This window comes from Fusarium falciforme, chromosome 12 (genome assembly GCF_026873545.1).
Source record: "Fusarium falciforme chromosome 12, complete sequence".
In the NCBI taxonomy this organism is placed as follows: domain Eukaryota; kingdom Fungi; phylum Ascomycota; class Sordariomycetes; order Hypocreales; family Nectriaceae; genus Fusarium; species Fusarium falciforme.
The window spans coordinates 1,120,746-1,144,776 of record NC_070555.1 but is presented as its reverse complement, the minus strand read 5'-3'; the positions used below and the strand labels follow the sequence as shown (position 1 = coordinate 1,144,776).

Sequence of the window (24,031 nt, the reverse complement as noted above, 5' to 3'; positions counted from 1 at the left end):
TTCTGTTCTTCAGTTACCTCCCCATCAGGTCGAATAGCTGCGTGTCATATTTCCTCCAGGCGGCAGCGTAACACATCCAGCACAAGGATCTTGTGAAATGCCCACAACACCACATCTGTCTCATCCAGGGCGTCGTGCAACTCGTCTACATACAGGGGTGCCTTGACTTTGTGCAGGGGGCCTCAATGTAACTACGACCGGGGAAGTCTGATCTTCAACCAACAAGTGCGGAGTACAGGGCACTGCGGTGACAACTGTGGCTGTCAGGTGATCCTCTCTCTTTCCTTCCGGGTTTCTCGTTTGCCAAACCAATTTGCATCTTCCACCCGAAAGTGTCCTCACCACAATCTTTCCCACTCCCCCGATCGCCCAGCAACACGACAAGACACAGCATTTGCTATGCAGAGCGACCAGAAACGCAGCGATACTATCGTTTAGTCTTTATAGGATCGGGATACGACCTGTAGATATGGATCCTTTCAGTGCGTTAGCCGTCGCTGCCACCGTCGTCCGGTTTTTGGATATTGGAGGCAAGGCGTTTCTCAGCTGCCGGGATAAATACCAGGAGCTCCAGAGGGCGAAAGAGGAAGAGAGGATCAAGTGTGAACTGCAAGAGAGAGTGGGCAGGCTCACCGTTCTCTCTGAGGCCCAACTCCCTTCCACAGAGTGTCTTGCTTCGCAACCTGCGACGCCCGCCCAGCAGCAATTGATCAACGCAGCATCCGAGTGCTACAAGATTAGTACCAGGATTGATCAGATCACCGATCGCTTTGTCGCTGAACTGAACAGTGAGGCTAATCGCAAAGCACGTCGGCCACTTCCGCTGCTTTGCCGCTAAGAGCCCAAGGTCCCCCGTTTGGTGACGTCCATAGAGATTCAGAAAGTAGAGAATCAACGTGGGATTATTCGGAGCCAGGCGATAGGCTCAATTCTCCTCTGTCTCTGGTAGGTTCTTCCTAGTCTCACGCCTCATTTAATGTCACTCGTCACACGACGCTATTTCGAGTAGCATGTCGCTGATGGAGTGATTGCAATAGGGAGAATTCCAAACAGACCAAGCAATGGGAAGTTCAATTTGGTAGCCTGCTGAACGCGGCTATCAGCCTACTCGAGAATATTGAGAAGCAAACAACACCCTCAACTTTGACCAACCAGACAAAATTACCGGAAGGAGACAACAGCGACCTTGTGGCGGCGACTCTTGACGGCCTCCATAGCGATGCTGAGGTCACTGTCGACACAGTCAAGGTTCGAGACGCCATCTTGCTGCTGATTGCAGTCGGACGATCCGTTTCACTTGTGGAACTTGGAAAAGACATTCGGGAGATGATGGCCCTCTGCCCAACTTGACTCAAGGTCTGTGTGGCAAGTCGGCTCTGAAACGCGTTCAACGATGAATACGGCCAAGATCCAGTCCTTGAGATGCATCTGGTCACTCACAATGACATGATCAACTTTGTCGCCAGAAGTTTTCAAGAAAACAAGGCTTGGGCCGAGCATCTGGCTCTGAACCCCCAAGCCACCTCTCAGCTGATTAGTGACATTGTCGCAAAGGCGAATGGGGTCTTTCAATGGGTCTCTCTTGTTCGGATCCTGTTAGATCTCCTGACAGGTGGCGAACCGCCAACCCAGGCTGTCGACATTCAACAGGTTCTCCAAGATCCCCCCTCGGAGCTGGAAACCCTCTATGAGACGATCTGGGCTAGAGATAAGCCCGAGAACTTGCCCATGGGTTCCTTCATGATGCAAATTATGAGGGCCGTTAGGGGTCCCGTATCATTCATGACCATGTGGCTTGTTGAGTGCTTGAAACAGTGCTCGGTCCAGGTTGAGCCATACTCAACTTAGCTACCACCCAGATATATTGACGAATTTCAAACAAACATTAACGCCAAGATTGTTCTTAAACTACAATGGAATAGAAAACTTGTCGACTGCACCAAGGGCATCCTGGAGCTAAACTCAGAGGGGGACGGCTTCGTCGACTTCATCCACCGCACTGCCCAGGAATGGGCAGCAAGTCCCGGGACATGGGAACGTATCTGCAATGCATCACAGGAGACTTTCGACACTCATTTGTATCTCCTCGAGGCAGATACACTTACCTTGCCCTACCGGAGTCCCACATGGTCAGACTTTGACACACAACTGCGAGATGCAGTAATGGATGCTTTTTGGCACGCCAGTAAAGTCCCATTCACCCCACAAAACACCAAAAAGATCATAAAATGTCTAAACTCACTCGAGGAGACATGCAGAGCGCTTGGAGGAGACGATCCCACCAAGAGAAGATCTTGTTGGGCCCCAGCCCGATTCGACGCTGACAACACTTTCCTGGGGCTGACTGCTCAGTTTTCCATTCTACCATACATAGAATGGGCTGTACTGTCAGGCCATATTCGCCCACATAAGAAGTCCCCAAAAGGTTCACTGAGCCTCTTAGAGAACGCCATCTTCGTGCCGTTATACTATAACCCTCCGGTAGTGCCCCTAAGGAGCGGCGAACACCCAATTCCCCGTGATCAGAGATTAGCTACTTTTAAATATCTGTTGAAACATGGCTTTTACCAGTCTGAGGTACATACCTGGAGCGGCGTGCGAGATTTGAAAGATGAGCTGAGAAACACGCCCTCAACCGATCCCGAGTGCGAGTATTATGCTGCTGTCGTGGCATGTCTAGACGACATGACCAAGCTGACGCAGATCAAAGTCACATTCACATCGGCTTCAGAGCGCTTGAGATCTCGCGTCGGGTTTCTTATTGGGAGGGACTGAGAAAGACCAGGAGGTGACTGCGAGAGCTGGCAGTTGTGTGGTTTTACGATTTATCATCTCCTAAGACAGGTAGTATGGTCTTGAAATAGAGTCAACTCGCTATGCGATGGCCAATCTCGTCATACGAGTAGAGGACCCTAGTCCCGAATATGTACGCATTATTTGGCACGCCGCAATGACGCAGGAGTAAAAGCCAAGGTGACATGAAAGGTCGAAACATATTGGTAATTCGCCGGAACTGGGGGTTACATCACTCCTAGATCTATCCAACAAGGTTCTTGCAGGACTACCCGAAGCGGTAACTCTTATGCGACTGGGTGGTCAGCAGAGGCGGAGTTGCGAACTCAACACGAACATCGGTAGACTAGCCAACAATAATGGCATGATGACCCAGTCCGCCCGCCAAGGTCAAGGTTCTGCACCCTTTCACGGCGCGGGTGTCATTTTTGAAGAACTATTCGCCAGGGTACGGCGGCAGGGCGGGTCGTATTAAAGTCCGCCAATACTGGGAACCTAGGGCTGGGATGTGGCTGCGGACTTGGTGCGGATTTTTGCGGACTATTCAACAGCTGAACACGGTCCCATTATTTTGCGACATTGAATTCACTCAATCCTGGAGGGATCTGAATTGAATTCCCCCGACCGTGAGTTATAAAGGCCGCAGGGCATCCCGTGTATTCTCCCAGTTGTCTCGATACGCACCTTTCATCATCATCCATACTCCTTTCCACTAAACAAGCAACAATGGCTCCTCTTGACAACCTCGCCGTGCCAAAGGGCTCTACTGTCCTTGTTACAGGAGCCAACGGTTTCCTGGGCTCTCACATTTCCAAGCAGTTCCTTGAGTTCGGTTACAACGTCCGTGGAACTGTTCGTAACCCCGAGAAGAACGCCTGGCTCAAGGCCGCATTTGATAAGGAATATGGACAAGGACGTTTCGAGTTCTTCCAGGTTTCAGACATGATCGCTGAGGGCGCTTTCGACGAGGCCGTTAAAGGTCTGTGAATGAGAAGGCACAGAGACAGATGCAGTTGCTGACACTACTCCAGGTGTCGCCGTTGTTGCGCATTCAGCCTCCAACATGTCTCTGGACCCCAACCCCAACAATGTTATCCCCGGTGTAATTGCCGGAGCCGTCAACGCCTTGAAGGCCGCATATGCTGAGCCGAGCGTAAAGCGCTTCGTCTACACATCGTCTTCGTCCGCTACCGTCATTGCAGAGCCTTCCCAGACTGGCATCAACGTGACAGAGGAGACATGGAATGAGGATGCTATCAAGAAGGCCTGGGCTGATCCTCCGTATACTATGGAGCGAGCTGCCTATACCTATGGTGCTAGCAAAGCTCAGGCAGAGCAGGAGGTGTGGAAGTACTATAAGGAGCACCGTGACGAGCGCCCTGACATCGTCGTCAACACCGGTAAGTTTGGTCTAGGGTCTATAGTAGGCCAACTAACGTCTTTTAGTGCTTCCCAACTTCAACTTTGGGCGATCGATTGATCCAGTAAACCAGGGATACCCAAGTAGCTCTGCCCTACCTGCCCTTCTGTACAACGGCCTGGTGACCGGTGTCCACCACCTTGTGGTTCCTCGTATGTGATACCCTACCGCCATCGCTTCAAGTTGATTCTAATCTTTCAAATAGAATACTTCGTCGACGTCGACGACACTGGCAGACTACACGTCGCAGCAGGAATCCTAGACCATGTCAAGGGTCAACGCATCTTTGCATACGGCGGCCGATTTAACTGGGATGCAGTTTTGGAAATCTTCAGAAAAAACGAGCCAGACAAGAAGTTCCCCGAGAACTTTGATGGAGGTCGAGACGCGAATGAGTATGAGGGTCGTGCCAAGGCGGAGCAGCTACTGCGAGACTTGGGCCGTCCTGGCTGGACTACGCTCGAGGAGACAATTGTGGCAACTGTTGAAGGCCTGCGGGAAGCTGGAGATAAGCTCAAGGTTAGAGACTACGAGGAGCTTGGCCTGTAGTACAAGCTTTATAGACTTCATAGATGATCAAGGTTACTCCCTTGCGATGGTTGAGAACTTCGGTCTTCTAGCTCAGTTAACCCATCAAGGCCGGGCTTCAACGTCAAATGGCCATGAATACATATGTTGAGATTTTCCTCCATTACACCTGGCTGGTAGGAGCTGTTCCACCCAGCATGATATGGTCCATCAGCGTCTCCGCCGCCTTCTCGGCCGTCCACGATTTAATCCTCCGGGCAGTCAGGAGGTACGCCTTTGGAAAGCCAGGAACCACTTCCTCTCCAAGGACCATCCTAGCCAAGGCCTCTCCACTGAGCCAGCATTTATCCATTCCATGTCCATTGAAGCCAGCTGCGATCCACTCACCACGGCCGGACCGACCAGTGAGGCCCGCCGGGAGACGGCCCACAAGGGGCATGCCGTCTGCAGTAAAGCCCATGATTCCAGACCACACTTTGAGTGGCTCTGCTGGTGCAGCATCTTTCCAGATACGCGGAGCCGCTGAGGTCAGAGTGTCGCGTGCATCATCGCCAACGAACGAGTCATCACTCGTCAGCAGGCCACTTAAACTCTGGGACTCCCCACCAAGAAACATGACTCCTGTCTTGGTATTCTGTTGAGCGTAGTAGAGCCCAAGGTGGATATGACCAGTCTCACCGTCGTACGTCCCTTGGGATAAGTGAGACCACGACATTCTGTCGCCGACATGAGGAAAAGAAGGCCCCAGCTTCTGCGTTGACATTGTTCCTCGGAGAGGATATAGCTTGCCGACGAGATGGGGTATCAGGTGGCCCGAGTATCCATTCGTGCAATGGACCACGTATTTGGCGCGCAAAACTCCTCGATGCGTATTGAGAGTGTAAGGGAGCTCCTGAGATGTTGCGTCTTTGTGGTTGACGGAGAGAACCGTTGTCTTTGTTTCGAGGTTGAAACGGGAGGGAAAGTCTTTCCTCAACGATGCCAGGACTGCCGTAACCAGTCTATATGGCCACAGCGCTGCAACGCCATGTTGCTCCACGACACCGGCAACATTGTGAAAGCCAAAGATCTGTAGTTTGTGCGGTGAGTATTGTGTCACATAGCTTATCTATTCACGCACCTTGCTCGCATCTTCTTTGTTGCAGACTTTGTACTTGATGTCGCCATCTGGGACAGCCTTGAGAAGCTGCTTCAGTCCATCAACGGCTTCTTCAAAAGACTCTTGATCCTCAAGACCAGTCGTCGATATCACATGGCGAAATTCGACAGCCGCGCTTCCTTCGGGATTGAGCTGTGTTGTGAGATCTTTGAGGCGACGAATGTTTGCTTCACTGAAGCGGACTGTTTCAACAGCTCGATCTATGCCAACCTCCTTGACAAGACTCGGGAACAAGGAGTCGCTATCCGAGACAAGATGGCCTCCATTTCTTCCGGTTGCTCCGCTTACAGCGGTGCGAGCTTCCAGCATCGTCACCTGGAGATCTCCGCCATGATTCAAGAGGTAGTGTGCTACAGCAGTACCTGTGATACCAGATCCGATGATGGCCACGTCAGTCTCCCTTGGCAACCCGGGAGACTGTGCATTGGAGACGGTTGGATGAGGGGGTTCTTGCCATGCTGCTTGAGTGGGGTTTGGGCTTGGTAGACCCGGACGAGCAGTGATAAGCTTGACAGCGTCCTGGATAAAGCCTGCGATTGTGTTAGTGCCTGATTTACGAAGAATGTCTGGAGGGAATGAATCACCTGTCTGGGACATGTTGGACTGTATGAATGAGAGGTTATTGGGGTGCTCGACGAGATGCTATGAATTGAAGCTCGAGATAAGCGGTCCTACACGAATAGCCGCTTTTCTTGCTTCTTTCAACCCGGATTAACTTTGACCGAGATATTCATCAGCCCCCCTCGGTTTCCTTCGGTTCTCCTCACATTTTGCTGTCTTCAGACCTCCATTTCCGAGCCGTCACTGTTCCGTGTATCGTATCACAAAGTGCGTAGTATATGAACTTATTAATCCTGATTTAGTAGACAACAACTCTTCGCGATTTTTCGAATGACAGTTTTCTTTTAGGAACATCTACCTATCGGTCTTACGCCTCCATCATTATAGTCTCTTCAGCTTCTCAACAGTCTCCTCGGGTCCAACTCCAAGCAAAGGATCGGCCTCCAGAGCCCCGTGGACAACGCCATATCTAATCCGCCTCATCTTCATCGACTTTGTCAAATCGAGGCCGTCCATTTTTGCCGCCTCTGGTGGTGTGTCAATGTGCTTGGAATCACGTACGACAGTCGAAACAAAGCCCAGCACATCCGGACTAGTTGCCAAGTGAACAAAGACAACACTGAGGACACCACCCGCAAGAAACACAATACACGAGAACATAAAGGTCCCTGTCCACACCCGAGATACATGATAAAGCTCCGAAAGGTCCGTCACCCCCACCGGGACTGTAATATTTGGCTCGAAAACAGCATCGGGATCACTACTTCCGCTCAAGATAATGTCAAAAACCTGTCCGATCAGGAGATAAGAGTTTATCAGTTGACCTAGACGATGGCTGAACAGTTCTTGGGTGACGTTCTCCAGCGCGGGCAACGGGTCGGAGCCCATGCTGGCAGTGGATGGATTTTGGAGGTATTTCAGGGAAGGCTCCAACCCATAGAATTCACTGTCATGTTGTGCAACCCCTGGCATCTGAAGAGACAGCTGTCGGAAGTTACTTGGAAACGAAAGGAATGAGATATCCTTGGGCGCGTGTGCTTTTTGCGAGGGTCGTTGCTCAACGACAGTGCAATTTCGTGGAGCATTACGGCTGGTCAGAGAGCAGTTGATGCGAGACTCGACGTAATGCTGAACCAAGCCACATTTTGCAGAGAACCAGTCTGACGGCCTCATGCCACTTCTTGGGTACTCAACTTGCATGAGTAGGGTAGTTGGGTTGACTTTCACGCCGACCTCGTTGGTAAACATGGATGGTTGGTTGATTTGCGACCGGTTGAGCCCGCGGCTCTTGTAGAATGAAGAGCTGCTCCACATGATGTCGGCAAAAGTGTCAACAGCAAGAGTCCAGCTTGCACCGTTCGACTGGTAGCCTTGCCAGGTGCCGTTAGGTAGTGAAAGCGACAGGCCTTCAAGTGACGTGTTCTTGATGTCGATGAATTTTCCGTTTGGGGATAATGTCTTCTTCAAACTGAAACAGTCGAGATGTATGTAGGTGGTCTCAATGGGAAAGCTTGAGTTTCCTACCGAAATATTGTTGATAGGGATGCCGACCAATGCAGAGTATTCAAAGGAGGGAGAAGAAGGGACTCTCTGCCATCCAGGGTCACCAAGATTGCCGTATGATGGGAGATAGGGTATCTTGACGTTTCCCCAAAGATCTTGGCTATCATTCCTGATGGAGTCTGGTGAGAGGAGAGCCGCATTATACATGGAATGGGGTGTGGCAACTATGCTCCGTCTGTGTCTGGTGCGAACGGCGGATACCTCGTACCGGGCCTCAAACTGTGGCGCTGCATCTGTGTCGAAATGAACGACCGTCGACGGGCTAATAATTGTGTCTGGCCTTGCGTCAAGCATTCGAAGCAGGGCCTGGCCCCCAAGCGGTGACCAGATCCAAATGAACACTATGACAAGACCGACAAGATTGAAGGCGCCGAGCTCAGCTTGCGTTAAGAAAGCTGCGCCGAGGGTCCGACTGCCCATCAACTGTTCAAGCGTCACCATTGTAGCTCCGCGCTCGAGCATCCAGCGCGACAGCTGGTACATCAGACGACCCATGATGGCAGCAAAGAGGATAGGGAACGCGGTAGCAAGCTAGGTCAAAAGTTAGCACTTTGTATCAACATATTATATACAACTAACCGTTGTTATGGCGTTCTGGTAGCTGAAATATGTCTCATCAATTGCACGACCCTCTGTCTGCAGAATGACGATGCTGAAGCCGAGGAGCGCGAGAGGGCAGAGTATGCTAGCAACATCGGCTAGAATCGTCGCCGGCTCGAGGTTGCTTCTCGCCATCACCGCAGAGTGGCCATGAGGGTCTTCGTTGGCGCGTTTTTTGGGCGGCGTCTCTGACTGTGCTTCATCTGAACTCGAGATGCTCAAGGCTCGATACTCGAGGGCATGAGGGGCGGACCTGGAGGGGCTCTCCATATTGAAACGTGTTTGTTGCGCCTAGCCAAGTTCTTAGTGTAGAATGAATGGGTGAGGCGACTGCGTTGAAGGTGATCGGCCCCCTCAAGTACTTATTTTTCACGACACCACCTTCCAATGGGTGTTGGAAACTCGGCGGTTGTACAGCTTGGCGGATCGACATGGTTGCAAGCCCCTTTTCTACAGCCTGATTCCCTGTGCACAGCCTGGTAACCTACATAGGCTGTGAGATTTACATCACATAGGTCACCTGTGTCTTGAAATAATGAATGGTATTGAGATGGTTTTGAGGGTATATACAGTGGTTCAGGACTAGAACCGTCGGGCCCATATCATTAGCCATTCTCCTTTTTGGCTAGTAAACACAACCTCGGTCAGCGAGGCATCTCGCGACAATGCTCACCGAGTCTGAATGTGGCGTTTATCCTGCACTTCAGCTGAGAATTCAAGCCACGTGCCAAGCACACCTCCGATCACGGAAGAAGGAATTTACTGAACTGTTGGCACAGAGCCGGCATGGTGTGCAACGATAAGCGCTGGGCTGAAACTCGTGGGTTGAAAATAGAAGGTTGCATATTGGAGGACCGACCACCTTTTGGTATTCTACTCGGCGATGACGTTGTATCCCCTCTACGCCCTGTACGCCACGTGGTGGACGAGATAACCGCGCGTCTAATACGCAACTCTATGGTGACAATAAAAACTTTCACCCCTTGGTAACATGGAAACGCTTGGGAGTTTACCACAGCGGAATACCTTGAGGATACTAGCGCCGACATCCACAGAATCTGTTACAAGGGATCCGAACCGTTAGATACACTCATCGAATGGATATTAAACGAGTGTGATGTCAACATCGCAAAAGTTGGATCAATTCTTCAGGAGCGGCAAAGCTCGAGGGACAGGTTCAGATAGTTCTCTCTATGCAGCTCACTGGAGAAACCAGGACATTGACGTGGTCCTCTGTCCGATCATGCCGTCGACCGCGCCTCCACCTGGCACCAGCAAGTATTGAGGGTACGCAGCTATTTGGAACTTGCTGTCATATCCTGCTGTTGCACTTCCAGGTGCGTCACTTGTGAGTGAGGCCAACACGATTGGGGAGTTGTTGGGTGAGCTTTACGTGCCCAAGAATGAGATTGAAGCACACATTTATAAGCACTACTCACCTGAGACTTCTGCAGGGATGTTGGTTGGAGTACAGGTAGGTAGTTGCGCCCCAGCTACGTGAGAAGTTGGTGATGGCGACTGCTCGGATCATTGAGGGAGCTCGAAAGGGATAAGATGGGGAGCCGTCTTGAGAGATCATTTTAGAAGAAATGTACCTTGGTGAGATGAGAACCTCCCTCGCCTTTAATAATGAGGTCCACGATATTGGTCAAGTTCCAGGGCGGGCGGTTAAGCATTCCCCGCTATACCGAGGCAGCGGACCGCTAAGATCGCCGAACGACCCGCTGTGGTGATCGCTTGTTGTTGCGCAGAACAGACACAACAAGCAGCAAGCGACAAGCATCGAAACCATCCATGTCGAATTCGATATCTTATCAATCTCAATCACAATTCCAACGTCCGACTGCATCGCCATTCAATGGAAACATGGAAAAAGAGGCGTCGTCACAAGACGTCATCGGCCATCTGGAACCCCTCACGGCGTGACGATCCAGTTCACTTTCGGAAACCTCCTTTAACCGTTTGGCCGTGTGACCACACCCTCACAAAGACCAGACGGGCAAAGACACCCGGGGAACCAAAAACTGCACACGTGATGATGAGATGTGATGCCGACATCAAGCTGAGGGGTAGAATCTTGGGTGAGAACACACTCTGTGCTCTTGTCAGATCCGATCAAAGTCAGCAAAATGGACGTCTTTTCAACGCTGCCTCCGGAGCTGATGGCTCCCATCCTCAGTGACTTGCCAGATCTCAAAAGTCTTTATAGCATTACCGTATCATCGCCGTATGTATTCCACTTGATGGGCAGCACCCTCGGTGCCAACGTCCTCGAGTCTGTCCTCGACCACCCTGTATCCAAAGATTTCACGTCAACGCCATGGATCCCGTATATGCTTCGCTTAGTCGCCCTCGCCCGACAAACCACTCCCTCCAACCAACCCGCAAATGATCTTGGCTCCTTTATTGCAAAGTATTTCCTGTCCAACCAGGGCCTAGGTATTCCCGACCTTCAGTGTGAAAACATCCCGCTTATCCGGCTTCGCGATGTGATGCGGGCTGAAGCTTCGTGTTTCTCACCCAGAGAAATGATATTCCTCGCCCGACGTATCGGAAGCCTCGCAGGCTCGTGCTTCGAATTCTTCCATGATCGCATCAAATCTGCCACTCCGTCCCATCTTCTTGACAAAGTCTTCCAACCTACTCCGCTCCCGTGGAGCCAGCGACCAGACGGGCTTCCCTGGGGTCAACCATACACCATCGACGCTGGCGGAGAAGCATCTTGGTACGAGATGCAGCGCATCACTCTTGGTTTCTGGAGTCTACAGCTCTCCTATGAGCTCAGCAATGCCGCATCCGAGGGCCGTCTTAACTGGACGGACAGCGACGTCGCAGCAATACGCAACATGGGATCTGGAACATGTCTCGGAAACTTTGGCAAGTCCAATATCTGGGTTGCCCAAGAACCCCTCTGGGCAGCCTTGATCTATATCCGACACCTCGAGGGCGTGTCGGATGGATGCCCTTGCGCAGGGGACACGAGCGGCATTCACAATGAAATGAGCGCCTTCTTCAACACGGGATTCAGACCGCTAAGAGATTCACACCTCAGTCTTCCGCAACTGATCAACGCGGAAGGGGTCAGGCCAGCCTGGCCGTCACCAACACCCCCTCCTCCTCACTTTCCCTGTATCGACAAACGAGATGCATCCACGTACCATCGGCATAAAGTCCTTGTCGGCTGCAAAGGCTTACGGTGGGCACAACCTCTGCTATTCCCAAGGGGACAATCTCGTGTAAGTCGAGGCCTAATGTTTGGTCCGTTCCGGGCTCTGGGCTTCGGCCTTTGGGACGACGAGAGGTTGATTGCTATGGAGATGATTGACGATCCCACGGGGCAAAAGCCGAAGAGGTTCGAGGTTTGGTGCCAGGATCAGGTGTATACGTGGATGAGTTTGTTGAGTCAGACACAGATGGAAGAACTCGTGGCGCATCAAGATTTGGTGGGAGAAAGGCCGCCGCGTGTGTAGGGAAGGGGAGGGTCACCAAACCGCCATGGCCCTCGAGGGTCTGCAGACATGCATTCCAGTCTGACTCCACACTCGCCTTGAGTGCTGAATTTCAGAAGTCTTCATTTCTCGCGGACTGCGGTGGATGCTGTGCCCCAACCAACTCTCTCTCTTTATCCTGGTTCTTCTGGTCTGCGATGCGTGATCATTTTCGTTTGTTGTAGGATAAGTGGGAGGTAGAATGAGTGTTACCAGTGCACTTATCTGAGCCTTTTCTCACAATTTGACCGTCGGTGTATACCTCTTGATATCGAAATGACGATATCAAAGAGAGTTTAAATTTCCAGAAGCACTGCTATGCTTCCCGTCATGATCAGCCACAATCTGCCTATCGGATGCGATAAATGGCTTACGGGCGTGTCTCAGAGCCATGCTCACGCCTGGTTCTCTTCCTGCATAGCATTTTCAAAGTCGAGGCGGGCCAGTTCCTCGAACCTCTTAAAGGCCTCTTCCTCCTCTCCCTTGCTCTTTTCCACGGCAGCCCTCATCTTTGCCTCATCCATCCATTGAGGCTTTTCTTTGAGTCTCGCTCTGGCCTCGTCCTCAGCCTTTCGTTCAGCCTCCATCCTCTCGCGGGCGGCCCTTATAGCGTCAATTTTTACCTTTTCGATCTCCTCCTTGGCTTCTTCTTGAGCAATCCTCATTGCCTCCATCCGACGCCGGAAGGCCTCTTCGGCCTCCTTGCGGATTTGAGCCTCAACCTCTTTTTGCTTCTCCGCAGCCTTTTGCTCTTCCTCCATTGCCTTAAAGGTAGTAAGTTCAGCCTCCAATCGGATCTTCTCAGGATCCTCCTTCCCAGGAGCCGGGGCCGGGGACTGCACAGGCTGATGAGTCCAGCGGGTGCGGGATGGAGGCATCTCGTACCCCGGCCACATTCTCATAGTGATGGCCCAGTCCGGCTGAACCACCTTCTCCCAAACAGAGGGAAGGATAATTTCGCCGTCAGGGCCGATCAGGTCGTAGCGGCCCTCCACAACATGAAGCCCTACAACCTCAACTTGTGGGAACGATTGCTTGATGAGGTCCTCCATGCCCTATGGTAGTATTAGTGATGCCAGTTCAGTCATCTAACGGAATCCATTTAGTCCATACCTGCCAAGTCGCGCAAAGCCGGAAAGGGAAGGCAAAATGCCGACCAACAGCGTCCTTAAATCTGATCGGGGCCTGCTCGGCCTTCTTGCTCTCCTCAGACTTCGCCTTGGTCTCCTTCTGAATCTTCTCCTTCAGCTCCTGGGCAGCCTTCTCTGCGGCTCCCCTAGCCTCAACTACGGCTGCAACCATCTTCGATTCCTCTTCAAAATTGGCTACCGCCTCGGCCAGTGCCTCCTCATCGCCGTCGGCGGCGGCCTTCTTCGCGACTTGGTGAATTTCTCGAGATTCTTGGGCCTCTCTATTCAGCTTGTCGAAGGCTTCAGCCTCAGCTTTCTGTTGTTGATCAGCAACCTTGCTTCCAGGGTCGTCCGTTACAAGCCAATCCTCCTCCTCATCTTCTTCGTCGTCGTCGTCGTCATCTTCATCTCCATCGTCGAGCCTCTCTTCCTCCTTGTCTTCATTCCCATCCTCGTCATCATCGCCTCCCCCCCTGTGTCAGGCAAGGTAAATAGCGCAAGGTGCTCCAGATGCTGCCCAACATGCTTCTCATACTGCTTCTCGGACTCGATTTGGAAATCATAACACAGAGGGCATCGACCTTTGGCATTCGCTATGTCTGCGCGGCTGCTGAGACCCTCTAGCGCGTGCATCTTCTCGAGAGATACATTCTGCTCGTGGGCTGTCTTGACGTGACTGTGAAAGCCCTTGGCGCTGTCGAATTCTGCATCGCATCTAAAGGGACAGTACCAGGTCTTCTAGTGCTCCCGCCTCATGTGCATCTTCCAGTCGTTGCGGCGCATATAGAGGTGATCTGGTGCCCGACAGGCCTCTGAGAGGCAGACATATGGTCGCAGATCTCTGAAAACGTGCTTCCTATTGAATAGGTTAGGGTGATCAGACACTTTTATATGGGAGGGAAACATACTTCCAGGCATGTCTCGTGTCTATCGAGACTATCATGTGGCAGAAAGGACACTTGAACGACCCGTCGATGTGCTCCTTCGGTATTGGCGGGACTCGCAGCTGGGTCGAATCAGGACTTGAGGTCGCATACGACGTCGCCGAGGCATCAGAACGGCCATCATCCAGCATGGCAAACTGAGTCACACCAGACTCAGTGCTCTTGCCTGCCTCCTTTAGATGCTCAGGGATAGATGAAGCGACGGTCGTCGCTCGCCCTCCAAAGTCGGCCTCGTCCTCGTCCAAGCCCTCGGCCAGGCGGCTCTTGTGCTCCTCCCGATACTTGAAATACTGCCGCCTACGGGCCATAGCCCTGCCCAGTCTGTCTGCAAGGACTTTGTCCACATTTGGGAACTTGTCCTGGACGTGCTTGGCATCCCAGTACACGAATTCCTTGACGAGGCCCTCCCCCGCCCGAGACAGGAACTGGTCGTGAGGCGCTGGATTGCGTATTGTGACAGATAAACGGAGAAGACAGTCTACCACGTGAGCAATCTCATCAAGTATCTGCTCAACCTCGGACCTGTCAGAGTCTTCGTCCTCGTTGAAGTAGTCGGCTAGGTCGTCTTCCACCTCATCATGGTTCTCGCTGATTGTGTCGGGGATGCTGCCTCCGTTGGCGACGAGGGTGCCTGACTTTTTATTAACGTTTTGCTCTCAACAGTGGAAAGAGCGGGCGTCTGTGCCTTGTTCGATGGAGCTACAGAGATCCTGGAGCAGGGAGATGACCAACTTGCGGATGTTGGAGGCGTCGCGTAGACGGTACTCGAGCGAACGACTCCCGGATGGGCGACGGGCTCCTAGGTTTCCAGCCCACAGTTTAAACCTCGCCAGGCAAGAGCTGGCTTGCAAGGCTCGGGGATGGTCACCTTGCAGCGTCGAGGTGAGCGCTTTAAACGAGGTGAGGCTGCGAGCAACCAAGGCGGCGATTTGGGGTTCCGAGGCGGCTCGAGAGACCTCTGCCATTATTTAAAATGTGAAGACAAAGTCCAGAGTAATTTCTAGTGAAGATTGAAGGTGTCGGCTGCTCGATTCATCACTCTGATAGACGGGGCGGTAGTCAGCAAAGCAACCCCCGCTCACCAAACATCAGGCAGTTGACAGAGCCGGTCATGCCAGTGGCCTCCAGAGGGTAAGGAGTACCAGAAATGGCTCACAGCTCCATCGATCGATATATCATTGGTCCTGGCAGCGTGAATAATGCAGTCCCTGTTTTCAGCTGTGAGCGTGCGGGGCTCGCATGCTGACAGCCTCACTCTTGGCCTTATTCTCACGACTTCCAAGCTCAACGCTCCCTAGTGAAGCCCGCTCCAAGGGTGCTCTATCATTATCAAACGAACGGGTGCCAGACTTAAAGACCGCATCATGTCCGGCATTGAGGTCGTGGGCCTCGTCCTCGGCATCCTGCCCCTGGCCATCAAGGCCCTCCAAGGCTACAGGACAATGCTATCGGGGGTGCGAGGCGCCGACCGCGACCTGAAAGCCCTCGTCCAAGACCTCGAGACGGAGCAGGTCCGTCTACAAACCACGTGCGAGGTGCTCCTCGACGGCATCGCGCCGCTGTCCCGGATCGACGACATGGTCGAGAAGCCTTTCGGGCCCGAGTGGGAGCAGTTCAGCGACGGCATCCGGGAGCGACTGTGGAAGGGGACGGGCAAGTTCAAGGAGCATGCCAAGGAGATGCAAGAGGCGGTGGAGGAGCTGAGGGAAAAACTATACATGGAAGCAGATGGCAAGGCGAGAGCCACCACACACTTCAAACCGAGATGTAGTAGTCTGCTAACGCTCTCTGTGCAGACCAAGCTAAATAGCCCCGAGGCAATAATGAAAGAGCTTAGAAGAAAGGCATCCTTCTCTCTAAGAAAGAAGGACTACGAGGGCATTATCACCCGCATCAAGACGGCCAACTCGGTCCTGCACGAGCTCGCCGGGCAGAACCGCGACCTCGAGCCTAGCCGGCGGCGGCGGTCACAGGCTAGGGTCCCCAAACTCATCCGTGGCCTGTCGCGGAGCATCTTCGACGCCCTTAGGAGTGCAGCAACGTGCCGCTGCGTCCAGGCGCACGACGTGTGCCTCGAGCTGGTGCCGAGGAAGGCTGTCCTGGTACCCAGCGATGTGGAGGACGAGGTGGCCAAGAACCTCCGCTTTCATGTGGTGCTAGGGTCGTATGAGAGCCCAGGTGCTGAAGCTGACTGCTCAAGTCAGGATGAGAAGAGAGTGAAGCCTCCAGAACGACCGACCCGCTGGGACAGTCTCCGTGTCCAATTCGAGCCCAAGAGCGAACCACACACGAAGCCGCCTTCGTCGCTGAGTGCTCCTCTCAGCACCGTCAGATCCCTATCCCCACGCCGGAGAGTCCGGTTCTGTGAATCGTTGGGTTTCATATCTAGGCGGGAGTTGACATCCTCATCAACAGAGACTCTGACCGTCATCTCTGAGAAGAACCTGGTCGTCAGCACAGCGTCAGTCCCCATAGAGGCATTACCCCCCGTCCTCAAATCGGACCTATGCCAAGTGATATTCACATGGCACGAGGAGCCTAGAGAGCCAACGACCGAGCGCTGCGGGTACATCGCTGACCCGCATCGCATGTTTGGTCTCTACCCGCAGCATCGTCATCCAGAATCCAGCTCAGCCGTCACGCTGCGGCAAATGCTGGAGGGAAAGAATCTCGAGTTTCAGGAGCTTGGCCTGCTGGAGAAGCTGAGGATCGCGCTGGCTATCTCTATGAGCATCCTCCATCTATACGACACTCCCTGGTTGGCGGGAATCCTGACCTTGGACGACATCGTGTTCCTTCGGGAAAGCCAGAAGGCCACATCACATCCAGACTCTCCACTCAAGCCCTTCATGGCTAAGAACTTCGTCAGAACATCCGAGGCAGCAGCACCTGTAGAAGCACCACCGCAGACCAAGCCGCGCAAGCCATCCAAGACCATGAACCTGACAGTACTGTCCCTCGGCGCGATGCTGATCCAGGTGATGATCGGGCAGGCGGTGCCAGCGCTCGACATGGCAGCGGACTCGAACATGGACCTCAATGCGATGCTGGAGAAGCACGAGGCGGGCGGCAAGTTCAGTGATGAGGTGCTGCAGAACGGGGGGTGGAACTACATGGCAGCGGTGAAGTGGTGCCTGGAGACTGAGAGCGTGCTGGGGATCATGGGGCTGGAGAACGAGGACTTTTGTCAGAGATTCTACGAGGCGGTTGTGGCGAGGCTGGAGAAGGATATACAGCAGTTGAGTAGCCGATGTTGGGAGTAAATCTCATCGAGGCCAACTGCCGATGCATGAGAAACTTGATGAGTAGGGGACTGAGGGCGCTGCGGGCAGTCTCCGATGACGAACTGAACCTTCACAGTGGCAATGCTGTCCCTTCCGAGCGTTAACTTTGCATGGAAGAGGAGTTCAATGAACCACCCATGCCCACGAGGATTATATGACCAGCGTAGCCTATGTATCACTTCTTCGACACCGGTTCGTCACCCGCATTTAGGGTAGGAAAGGGAGAAACGCCGCTTGCTGTTATCGCAAGACACGGGACAACGAATGAGAAAAGCTGGGCCTTCAGGGGGACGATAACAGGCCAGAGCGGGTCCTGCACAAAAGCAAGAAAGGTACTTCCTCATTCTGTGCACAGGTACTTCGGTTCTGCCACGTGTTGATTGAGATAGCACGTCACGACAGACAATCCGTGTTACGCGTGCGAGACGCGTAACACCAACCAAGTTGAGTCACTGAACAAGGGCCGCGAACCAGCCCCGTCCAACACAAACTGCACAGTAGGGGAACCGGTGTACAGTCAAGGGACACACATATTTGTACGGTACTGGTCTCTTTGCGTGTTCATTGGCATGCCCTGGCAACCCTACACAACGGGAGGCCCGGGTGAGAGCTACACCTTCACATGAGCCATGAATGACGCAGTTTAAGTGAACACTCTCTTCTGGAAGTGTGGGATCGTGGTTTCTAATTACATGAAAAACTATAACAGAGAGCAAGAAAACAAATTTACTACAAAAATTCATACCTATCTGAGCCGTGGGTATCCATTAGTGTGGGAGGATGAACTCCCACTTCGCCTTTTCATATCTGACAGTCGTTGAGACAGTCAAGTTCATGAATATCTGTCACTGAAGAAAACATCTCGTCTCCCTCACGCCATTACCATTCCAAGCTACACCCGATGTTTCTCTATCCCAACCCAAACCCCAATATCCAAACATACGCCGTTAACCAAACCAGGTGTTTAGCTAATGTCAAAATCAGGAAGCGAGCTAAAGAGTGAAGAACTATAGCATAACCGGTCGATGAAACCCGGGTCTAGTTCTGGTATTGTCGTTTCTTGTGCCCCTTGCACTACCGTCGAGTCCGCAGGTCTGTTGTTTGCTTGGCCAGATTCACTCGGCGTTGAAGTAGTCAAGGCGATGGATTTCGATAGAGGCTCGGAATTCCACCTGTCCATTGACTCTGAGATGAGAGTTGCGGCGCATGATCGGACGCGGTGGTAAGCAGAATCTGCCAAGTTCCAGGTCCTCTTCAAGTTCTTCAAACAGCCGAGAATCAGCGTGATGCGGTTGTAGTGGTGGTCGAAGCACTCATCAGAGTGACTATTTGAAGTAGCCAGCTGTATCAAACCGCAGAGAACCAGGGCTGGAATGATGCAAGGAGTATGTTTCTGGATATTCGGACAGAGCGAGATGTAATCCGATATTCTCCTTGAAGCTTCGGTTGCTTTGATGCTGTGCACCAAACGAGTCGAGCTGGACAACGACTGGGCCTGCGCCATAGGCCAGAAGGGATCCTCGTTGCTGCACAGATGAGGGTGATAGCTGCTGCGTGGAAGATGTAGTAACATGCCAGCATACGCAATCATTGCATGTGCTTGGAACATGATCTCGTCGATGTTTCCGTACGAGTCCACGATGTCCAGCTTCTTGGTGGGGAGGTGATTTGACCAACTGACGAGCGCATTCTCGACTGCTTGAAGGTGATCGCGGTGATAGTCTCGTAATCGGTTCAGCACAAGGACCCGTCCCAAGATGCTGATAGCTTCGATCCGATAGCTGAAAGACGAAAAGATGATATCCTCTTCGAAAAGAACCCTCCGCTTGAAGTCGAGAATCCTGCGCGGTTCTGGAATGTCGTGTGTGCCTGTGTAGAGCGACTCTTCGCACGGCAAAGGAACTTCTGGACAGACAGCACTGCAGCGGAAAGAGATGGTCTTTTGAGGAAGTGCCATGATGACGTCGGTGATGAAGAGCTCCCACCATGTCCTCCGCAGACTCTCTGCTTCGATGGATCTCTCAGGGTGTTGAGATGACGCGTAATCTGCGCGATGTAGGCCAATATCAAAGGCGATAGTCGTGCAGTGTGAAAAGGCATCTTGTGCCTCGGTCAGGTCGCCCCGTGAGAATAAAACAATTGCGTAGATCAACCATGCTTGAACCATACATGCCGACTTATCCGTGCTGGAAGAAAGCTCCGTAGCAGCTTTTGTCTTGAGCTGCTCAGAGGGACTCAGTTGAACATAGTGAGATCCCGCAAAGTCGACCACGAGCTGTAGATAAGTGGGATATGCTCGTGAGGTATACATGGATGCCGGAACAAGGATCGGGTGAGCATTGTGAAAGTTCTCGTAGTACATCCGAATGAACCGCTCACTGTCGGTTGGAGGCCTGCTTATCGATGACACTTGGCCCTGGTTGCTGAAGTCTTTGGGTCCTAGACCTGGCCAGAGGAGGTGATCGGTGCTTATCCCGGCAAAGTACGAGAGAACATTTCCATCCGATGGAGCATCGTCTGTCGCTGATAGGCGAGAAGGCTCTGAACGAGGAACCTCTGGCACAGTCGGAGAAGTAGCACTGACACTCTCATCATCTCCCGGTCCAATCGAAGGTCGAAGCGGCTGAAGTCCCCTTCCGGCGGTAAGATCTCTCGGTTTTCTGCGTCCCCCACGTCGCGAGGGCTGATAGTTGCACGGTGTACCGTTCTGAACGCATCGCGAGCACGTCGGCTTCTTGCCGTCGCATTTGAGATGTTGTTTCCTGCAGCCGGTGCAAGCGAGGGATGCCAGCCCGGTGCTTTTGGTGATCCTGGGAGCTGCCATTGTGTCTGGGGATGGTGAGGGAGTCGTGCCACCTGGTGCGTTCGGGGTTTGAAGGGTCTGATCGGGGAATCGGGGACTTGGCGTGTGGTTTGGTCGCCGAGGCGATGTGATTGGTCAGCGGATCGCCGATCAAGCATTCACCGGGCTGGTCGAGAGATGAGCCTCGTTTCTCAACCTTGTCCATCATGCATTCCATTCTTCGTTTAACTTTATATCATGCATAAAGCATGCCAGCCGCAATTCGACCTCATCTTGAAGGATATGCGATGCCTTTGCGCTACTTCCTCTTATCCAGTTGAGAGCAGCTAAGATTCTAATCACCCTTCCTGAACATAACCCTCGTACTGCCAATAAGTCTCAAAACCCAACTTTTCATAAAAGCCCCGGATAAAAACCGAGTCAATATAAATCCCCTCAATCCCCCTCTCTCGTAGATTCTCCATGGCTTTTACCACCATGGCTAATCCAACACCTTTGCCTCTTGCGGACTCGCTCACGCCAACGGCGGCGATCAGCCCCGTCGTGTCCTTTGACGGTAATAGCGGCATAAAGGCGTAAGTGTCGCTGATAATAGACGAGAAGGAACACATGAATGTCCATCCGATTTGCTCGTTTGTCTCGGGGTCAATGGCCACCAGTGCTTCATGGTGCTGTTTGTAAGCTGCAAGGGCTTCGTAGCCTATGTACCACCTCTGCGATTTTATCAGCCTCCGCGACCATACGTGAGAAGACCATTGTTACTTACAAAAGTGGCTCGCTGTTTGGCAAGGCACTCTTCCTCGAGTTCCGGAGACCATGTGCAGAACTTGACATTGACCTTGGAGATTTTCTCCATGATTTCAGGTGGTGCAATGGGGCCCTCGCGAATGTCCTTGAAGAGATCTATCGCAGAGTTCTTTTCCATTCGACGGAACCCTATAGATCGGTGAGTATTCCATTCAAAGGCGAATGTGTGTGCATACCTCTATGGATGAAGAAGTCCTTTACTTCCTGCGGGAAATCGACTGGCATCTGCGGCCAGAACCGGGGAGTTTGGCTTCCAATTTGCAAAGACTTGAGATCTTCTCCATTGGCCTCTCTCATCGCAGCCTTTGCTTTTTCCAACAATGCAGTACCCAGCCCCTTTCCTCGATGCTCAGGCAGCACACCAAGGACATCTATCTGACCAACACCGGCTGATAGATAGGCAATAACAAAGCCATTCTCGTGGATATAGTGATGGCCGGGGACGATACGCAGAAACTTTTCCAGTCGCTGTCGCTCAACTGGCCACGTTGGGAAGATGATGTCCCACATGTGAGATAACTTCTCGAAGTCCTCGTCGGAGTTCGAAAACTCCCTGATGTCATACTTGACAGGGTTGTCGGCTTGTTCGGCCATGTTGAAGAGTGGGGGGTTTGATCCTTCACGCAAAAGATGTTAAAGTGATGTGAAAGCTAAAGCGCGTTTATTTGAGTATTTTCAGGGGAGACTGAGCGATCTATAATAACCTAATCGTATGGATCGTGTACTACGTATTAGATGTTAATTGATCGAGAAGGATAAGGCAGAAGGGTTGGGACGTGGGCTGATGATCCTGTTGGTGCGTAAGCGAACGTGGCGAAGTGCGTACACCGCCACGCGTTAGACCTCGAAGGATCCAACTGCTGGTCCTTTTGCACATGTATATCGCATTCGCAATCATGCCTGACTTGGGAAGGTGACTGGACATACGAATGGCCGACAATTTCGTCATTGTCGTCATTGTTTCTTATTATCAAGGCTATCTAATATCGCCTTTGGCCCTCTTAACCCTTCCATACAGTGTTCCAGTGTCCCATTGGGTCATTATCGAAAGTTCAAAAGCGCCAAGTTGCAAATATTAAATCCCAGACAATCTCGCTCAGTACCCTACCCAGAACCAAAAACTGATTGTGCATCAAAAACCGCGGATGCATTATACAATGTGAAAGTCGTGGTGTGCATGCTCATCCGCCACTTCGGTCTTCTCCCGGCATGAGCCAGGAGGTCGAATTGGAAGTATAACCTGAGCCGAGAGTAGCTGGCTAGTCAAGTCGTCCGTCTCATTTGAGGTCACCGCAGTGTTTTCGACGCCACTTGATGGTGGAAAGGGGAGATCTCTCCCGTCGAGCGGGAAAAGATTATTCGCCTTGAGCCAGTCGTCATTGGCAAATTTGGACAAGTAGTTCCTGATGCCGTCGGGCATGACAACAACCACCTTGTCACCCTCCTTGAAATCAAAGTCCTTGACAGCCTTAAACATGGCGGCCATCGCTGCGCCGGAGCTTCCGCCTACCAAGAGTCCTTCTTCAGCAATAAGGCGTCTCGCAAGATAGAAAGACTCTCGATCAGTCGTCTTGTACCACTTGTCCACGATGTTTCGATCCAGGACACCAGGGACAAATTCGCCGCCGATGCCTTCAACTTGGTGCGGCTCGTGTAGATGATCTTTGTTGAGAGAATCTGGGGCTGCCAAGATGCTTCCTTGTGGGTCAGCACCGATAGCTTTGATGTTCTTGTTGTGTTTCTTCAAACCCCTCGCGAGTCCGGTGATGGTGCCTCCTGTTCCTGCACCGGCGACGATGGCGGTAACTTTACCCTTCGTTTGTCTCCAAATCTCTTGGGCAGTTGTGTCCTCGTGCGCTTGGGGATTGTCGGGGTTCCCGAATTGCCCGAGGATATGGGCGTTCGGAAGAACTGATTGAAGCCACGCGGCGAGTTGATGATGTGACTCGGGACTGTCCCAAGCTGCATCATCAGGTGTTCGAATGATTTTGGCTCCCAGGGCGCGAAGAATTGTCACCTTTTCAAGTGACATCTTGCTCGGAAGGGTAATGATGGTCTTGTAGCCCTTCAAAACTGCAATAAGAGCCAGTCCGATGCCACTATATCAAGTTAATAAGCCGTAGAGAGCTTAGGGAAGGGTCACTCACGTATTTCCACTAGTCGGTTCAATCAAGGTATCACCGGGCTTGATCTTCCCAGCCTTCTCGGCCTCTTCAATCATACGCAGTGCCACGCGGTCCTTGGTGCTCCCTCCTAAATTAAAGAACTCGGCCTTGACCAAAACTTCACATTTGATACCTAAAGCTTTCGGTAGCTTGTTGAGGCGGATAAGGGGAGTTTCTCCGATCAAGTCGATGGCATTGGAGATGCTATTGGCGGGTGTGGATGCTTCAGGGGCGAGGGACGACATCTTTCATGGGTGGGAGTGGTATGGCTGTCTTGTGTAAAGATGCAGACGACAAGAGGAAGTATGGGCTTTGATATTGAGAGAAAGATGACAGTAGAAGCGGCGAGTTTAAATAACACAAAGACATCACATGTTGTTTGAATCGTGATGTTACTAGGTTCGCTCAGTCGCCGACAGAGCATTCGCCGATGGTCGCCAGACCACCCTGGGCGGAGCCGAAAGAGCGGTCGCTGAACCCAAATAGTCAGACAGCCAGCCACTTTTAACTATCACTCCAACGTAGGATTACTAGGTTAGTTAGTTCTGAGAGTCAAGACGCGGCATAAAAGGCGTGGATATCATGATATTTAGGTGATGGCCCATTGTATCGCTCAGAGTTTTTCGGCTTAATGCAAAACTTATAGTGAAATATAGCCCCGTTGCTATTGTGGCTAGGTCTTCGCAATTGAGGAGGCTGGTAGATCGTCGGATCGGCAATAACTCAAGCTTATTCTTGACTTATCTCAAAGAGCTCAGCTGGTAAAACTCAGCCATCTGCGTCTCG

The 24,031-nt window shown here is 52.2% G+C and overlaps 8 protein-coding genes across 8 annotated transcripts; 4 read left to right on the top strand and 4 right to left on the bottom strand.

Annotated features, from left to right (window-relative positions):
• Nucleotides 1–1,446: 1,446 nt before the first annotated feature.
• Nucleotides 1,447–1,848, top strand: NCS54_01413100 (Hypothetical protein; the record flags this gene model as incomplete). The annotated part of the gene is made up of 1 exon (XM_053159293.1): nt 1,447–1,848. The coding sequence occupies one exon, from the start codon at nt 1,447–1,449 to the stop codon at nt 1,846–1,848; it is 402 nt and encodes a 133-aa protein (XP_053015268.1).
• Nucleotides 1,849–3,519: 1,671 nt separating this feature from the next.
• On the top strand, nt 3,520–4,762 carry NCS54_01413000 (Epimerase domain-containing protein; the record flags this gene model as incomplete). The annotated part of the gene is made up of 4 exons (XM_053159292.1): nt 3,520–3,772; nt 3,825–4,193; nt 4,240–4,365; nt 4,419–4,762. The coding sequence occupies 4 exons, from the start codon at nt 3,520–3,522 to the stop codon at nt 4,760–4,762; spliced, it is 1,092 nt and encodes a 363-aa protein (XP_053015267.1).
• A 142-nt stretch (nt 4,763–4,904) lies between these two features.
• NCS54_01412900 (DAO domain-containing protein) lies at nt 4,905–6,497 on the bottom strand (the record flags this gene model as incomplete). The annotated part of the gene is made up of 3 exons (XM_053159291.1): nt 4,905–5,810; nt 5,862–6,430; nt 6,485–6,497. 3 exons carry the CDS (start codon nt 6,495–6,497, stop codon nt 4,905–4,907), a joined length of 1,488 nt encoding a protein of 495 aa, XP_053015266.1.
• Nucleotides 6,498–10,753: 4,256 nt separating this feature from the next.
• NCS54_01412800 (Hypothetical protein) lies at nt 10,754–12,094 on the top strand (the record flags this gene model as incomplete). The annotated part of the gene is made up of 1 exon (XM_053159290.1): nt 10,754–12,094. The coding sequence occupies one exon, from the start codon at nt 10,754–10,756 to the stop codon at nt 12,092–12,094; it is 1,341 nt and encodes a 446-aa protein (XP_053015265.1).
• Nucleotides 12,095–12,507: 413 nt separating this feature from the next.
• Nucleotides 12,508–15,151, bottom strand: NCS54_01412700 (C2H2-type domain-containing protein; the record flags this gene model as incomplete). Its single annotated transcript, XM_053159289.1, has 6 exons — nt 12,508–13,167; nt 13,226–13,715; nt 13,778–13,957; nt 14,003–14,098; nt 14,151–14,817; nt 14,890–15,151. 6 exons carry the CDS (start codon nt 15,149–15,151, stop codon nt 12,508–12,510), a joined length of 2,355 nt encoding a protein of 784 aa, XP_053015264.1.
• A 399-nt stretch (nt 15,152–15,550) lies between these two features.
• Nucleotides 15,551–17,449, top strand: NCS54_01412600 (Hypothetical protein; the record flags this gene model as incomplete). Its single annotated transcript, XM_053159288.1, has 1 exon — nt 15,551–17,449. One exon carries the CDS (start codon nt 15,551–15,553, stop codon nt 17,447–17,449), a length of 1,899 nt encoding a protein of 632 aa, XP_053015263.1.
• Nucleotides 17,450–18,434: 985 nt separating this feature from the next.
• Nucleotides 18,435–21,674, bottom strand: NCS54_01412500 (N-acetyltransferase domain-containing protein; the record flags this gene model as incomplete). The annotated part of the gene is made up of 6 exons (XM_053159287.1): nt 18,435–18,996; nt 19,054–20,103; nt 20,174–20,439; nt 20,747–20,986; nt 21,040–21,209; nt 21,257–21,674. 6 exons carry the CDS (start codon nt 21,672–21,674, stop codon nt 18,435–18,437), a joined length of 2,706 nt encoding a protein of 901 aa, XP_053015262.1.
• Nucleotides 21,675–22,230: 556 nt separating this feature from the next.
• NCS54_01412400 (PALP domain-containing protein) lies at nt 22,231–23,490 on the bottom strand (the record flags this gene model as incomplete). The annotated part of the gene is made up of 2 exons (XM_053159286.1): nt 22,231–23,179; nt 23,228–23,490. The coding sequence occupies 2 exons, from the start codon at nt 23,488–23,490 to the stop codon at nt 22,231–22,233; spliced, it is 1,212 nt and encodes a 403-aa protein (XP_053015261.1).
• Nucleotides 23,491–24,031: the final 541 nt, after the last annotated feature.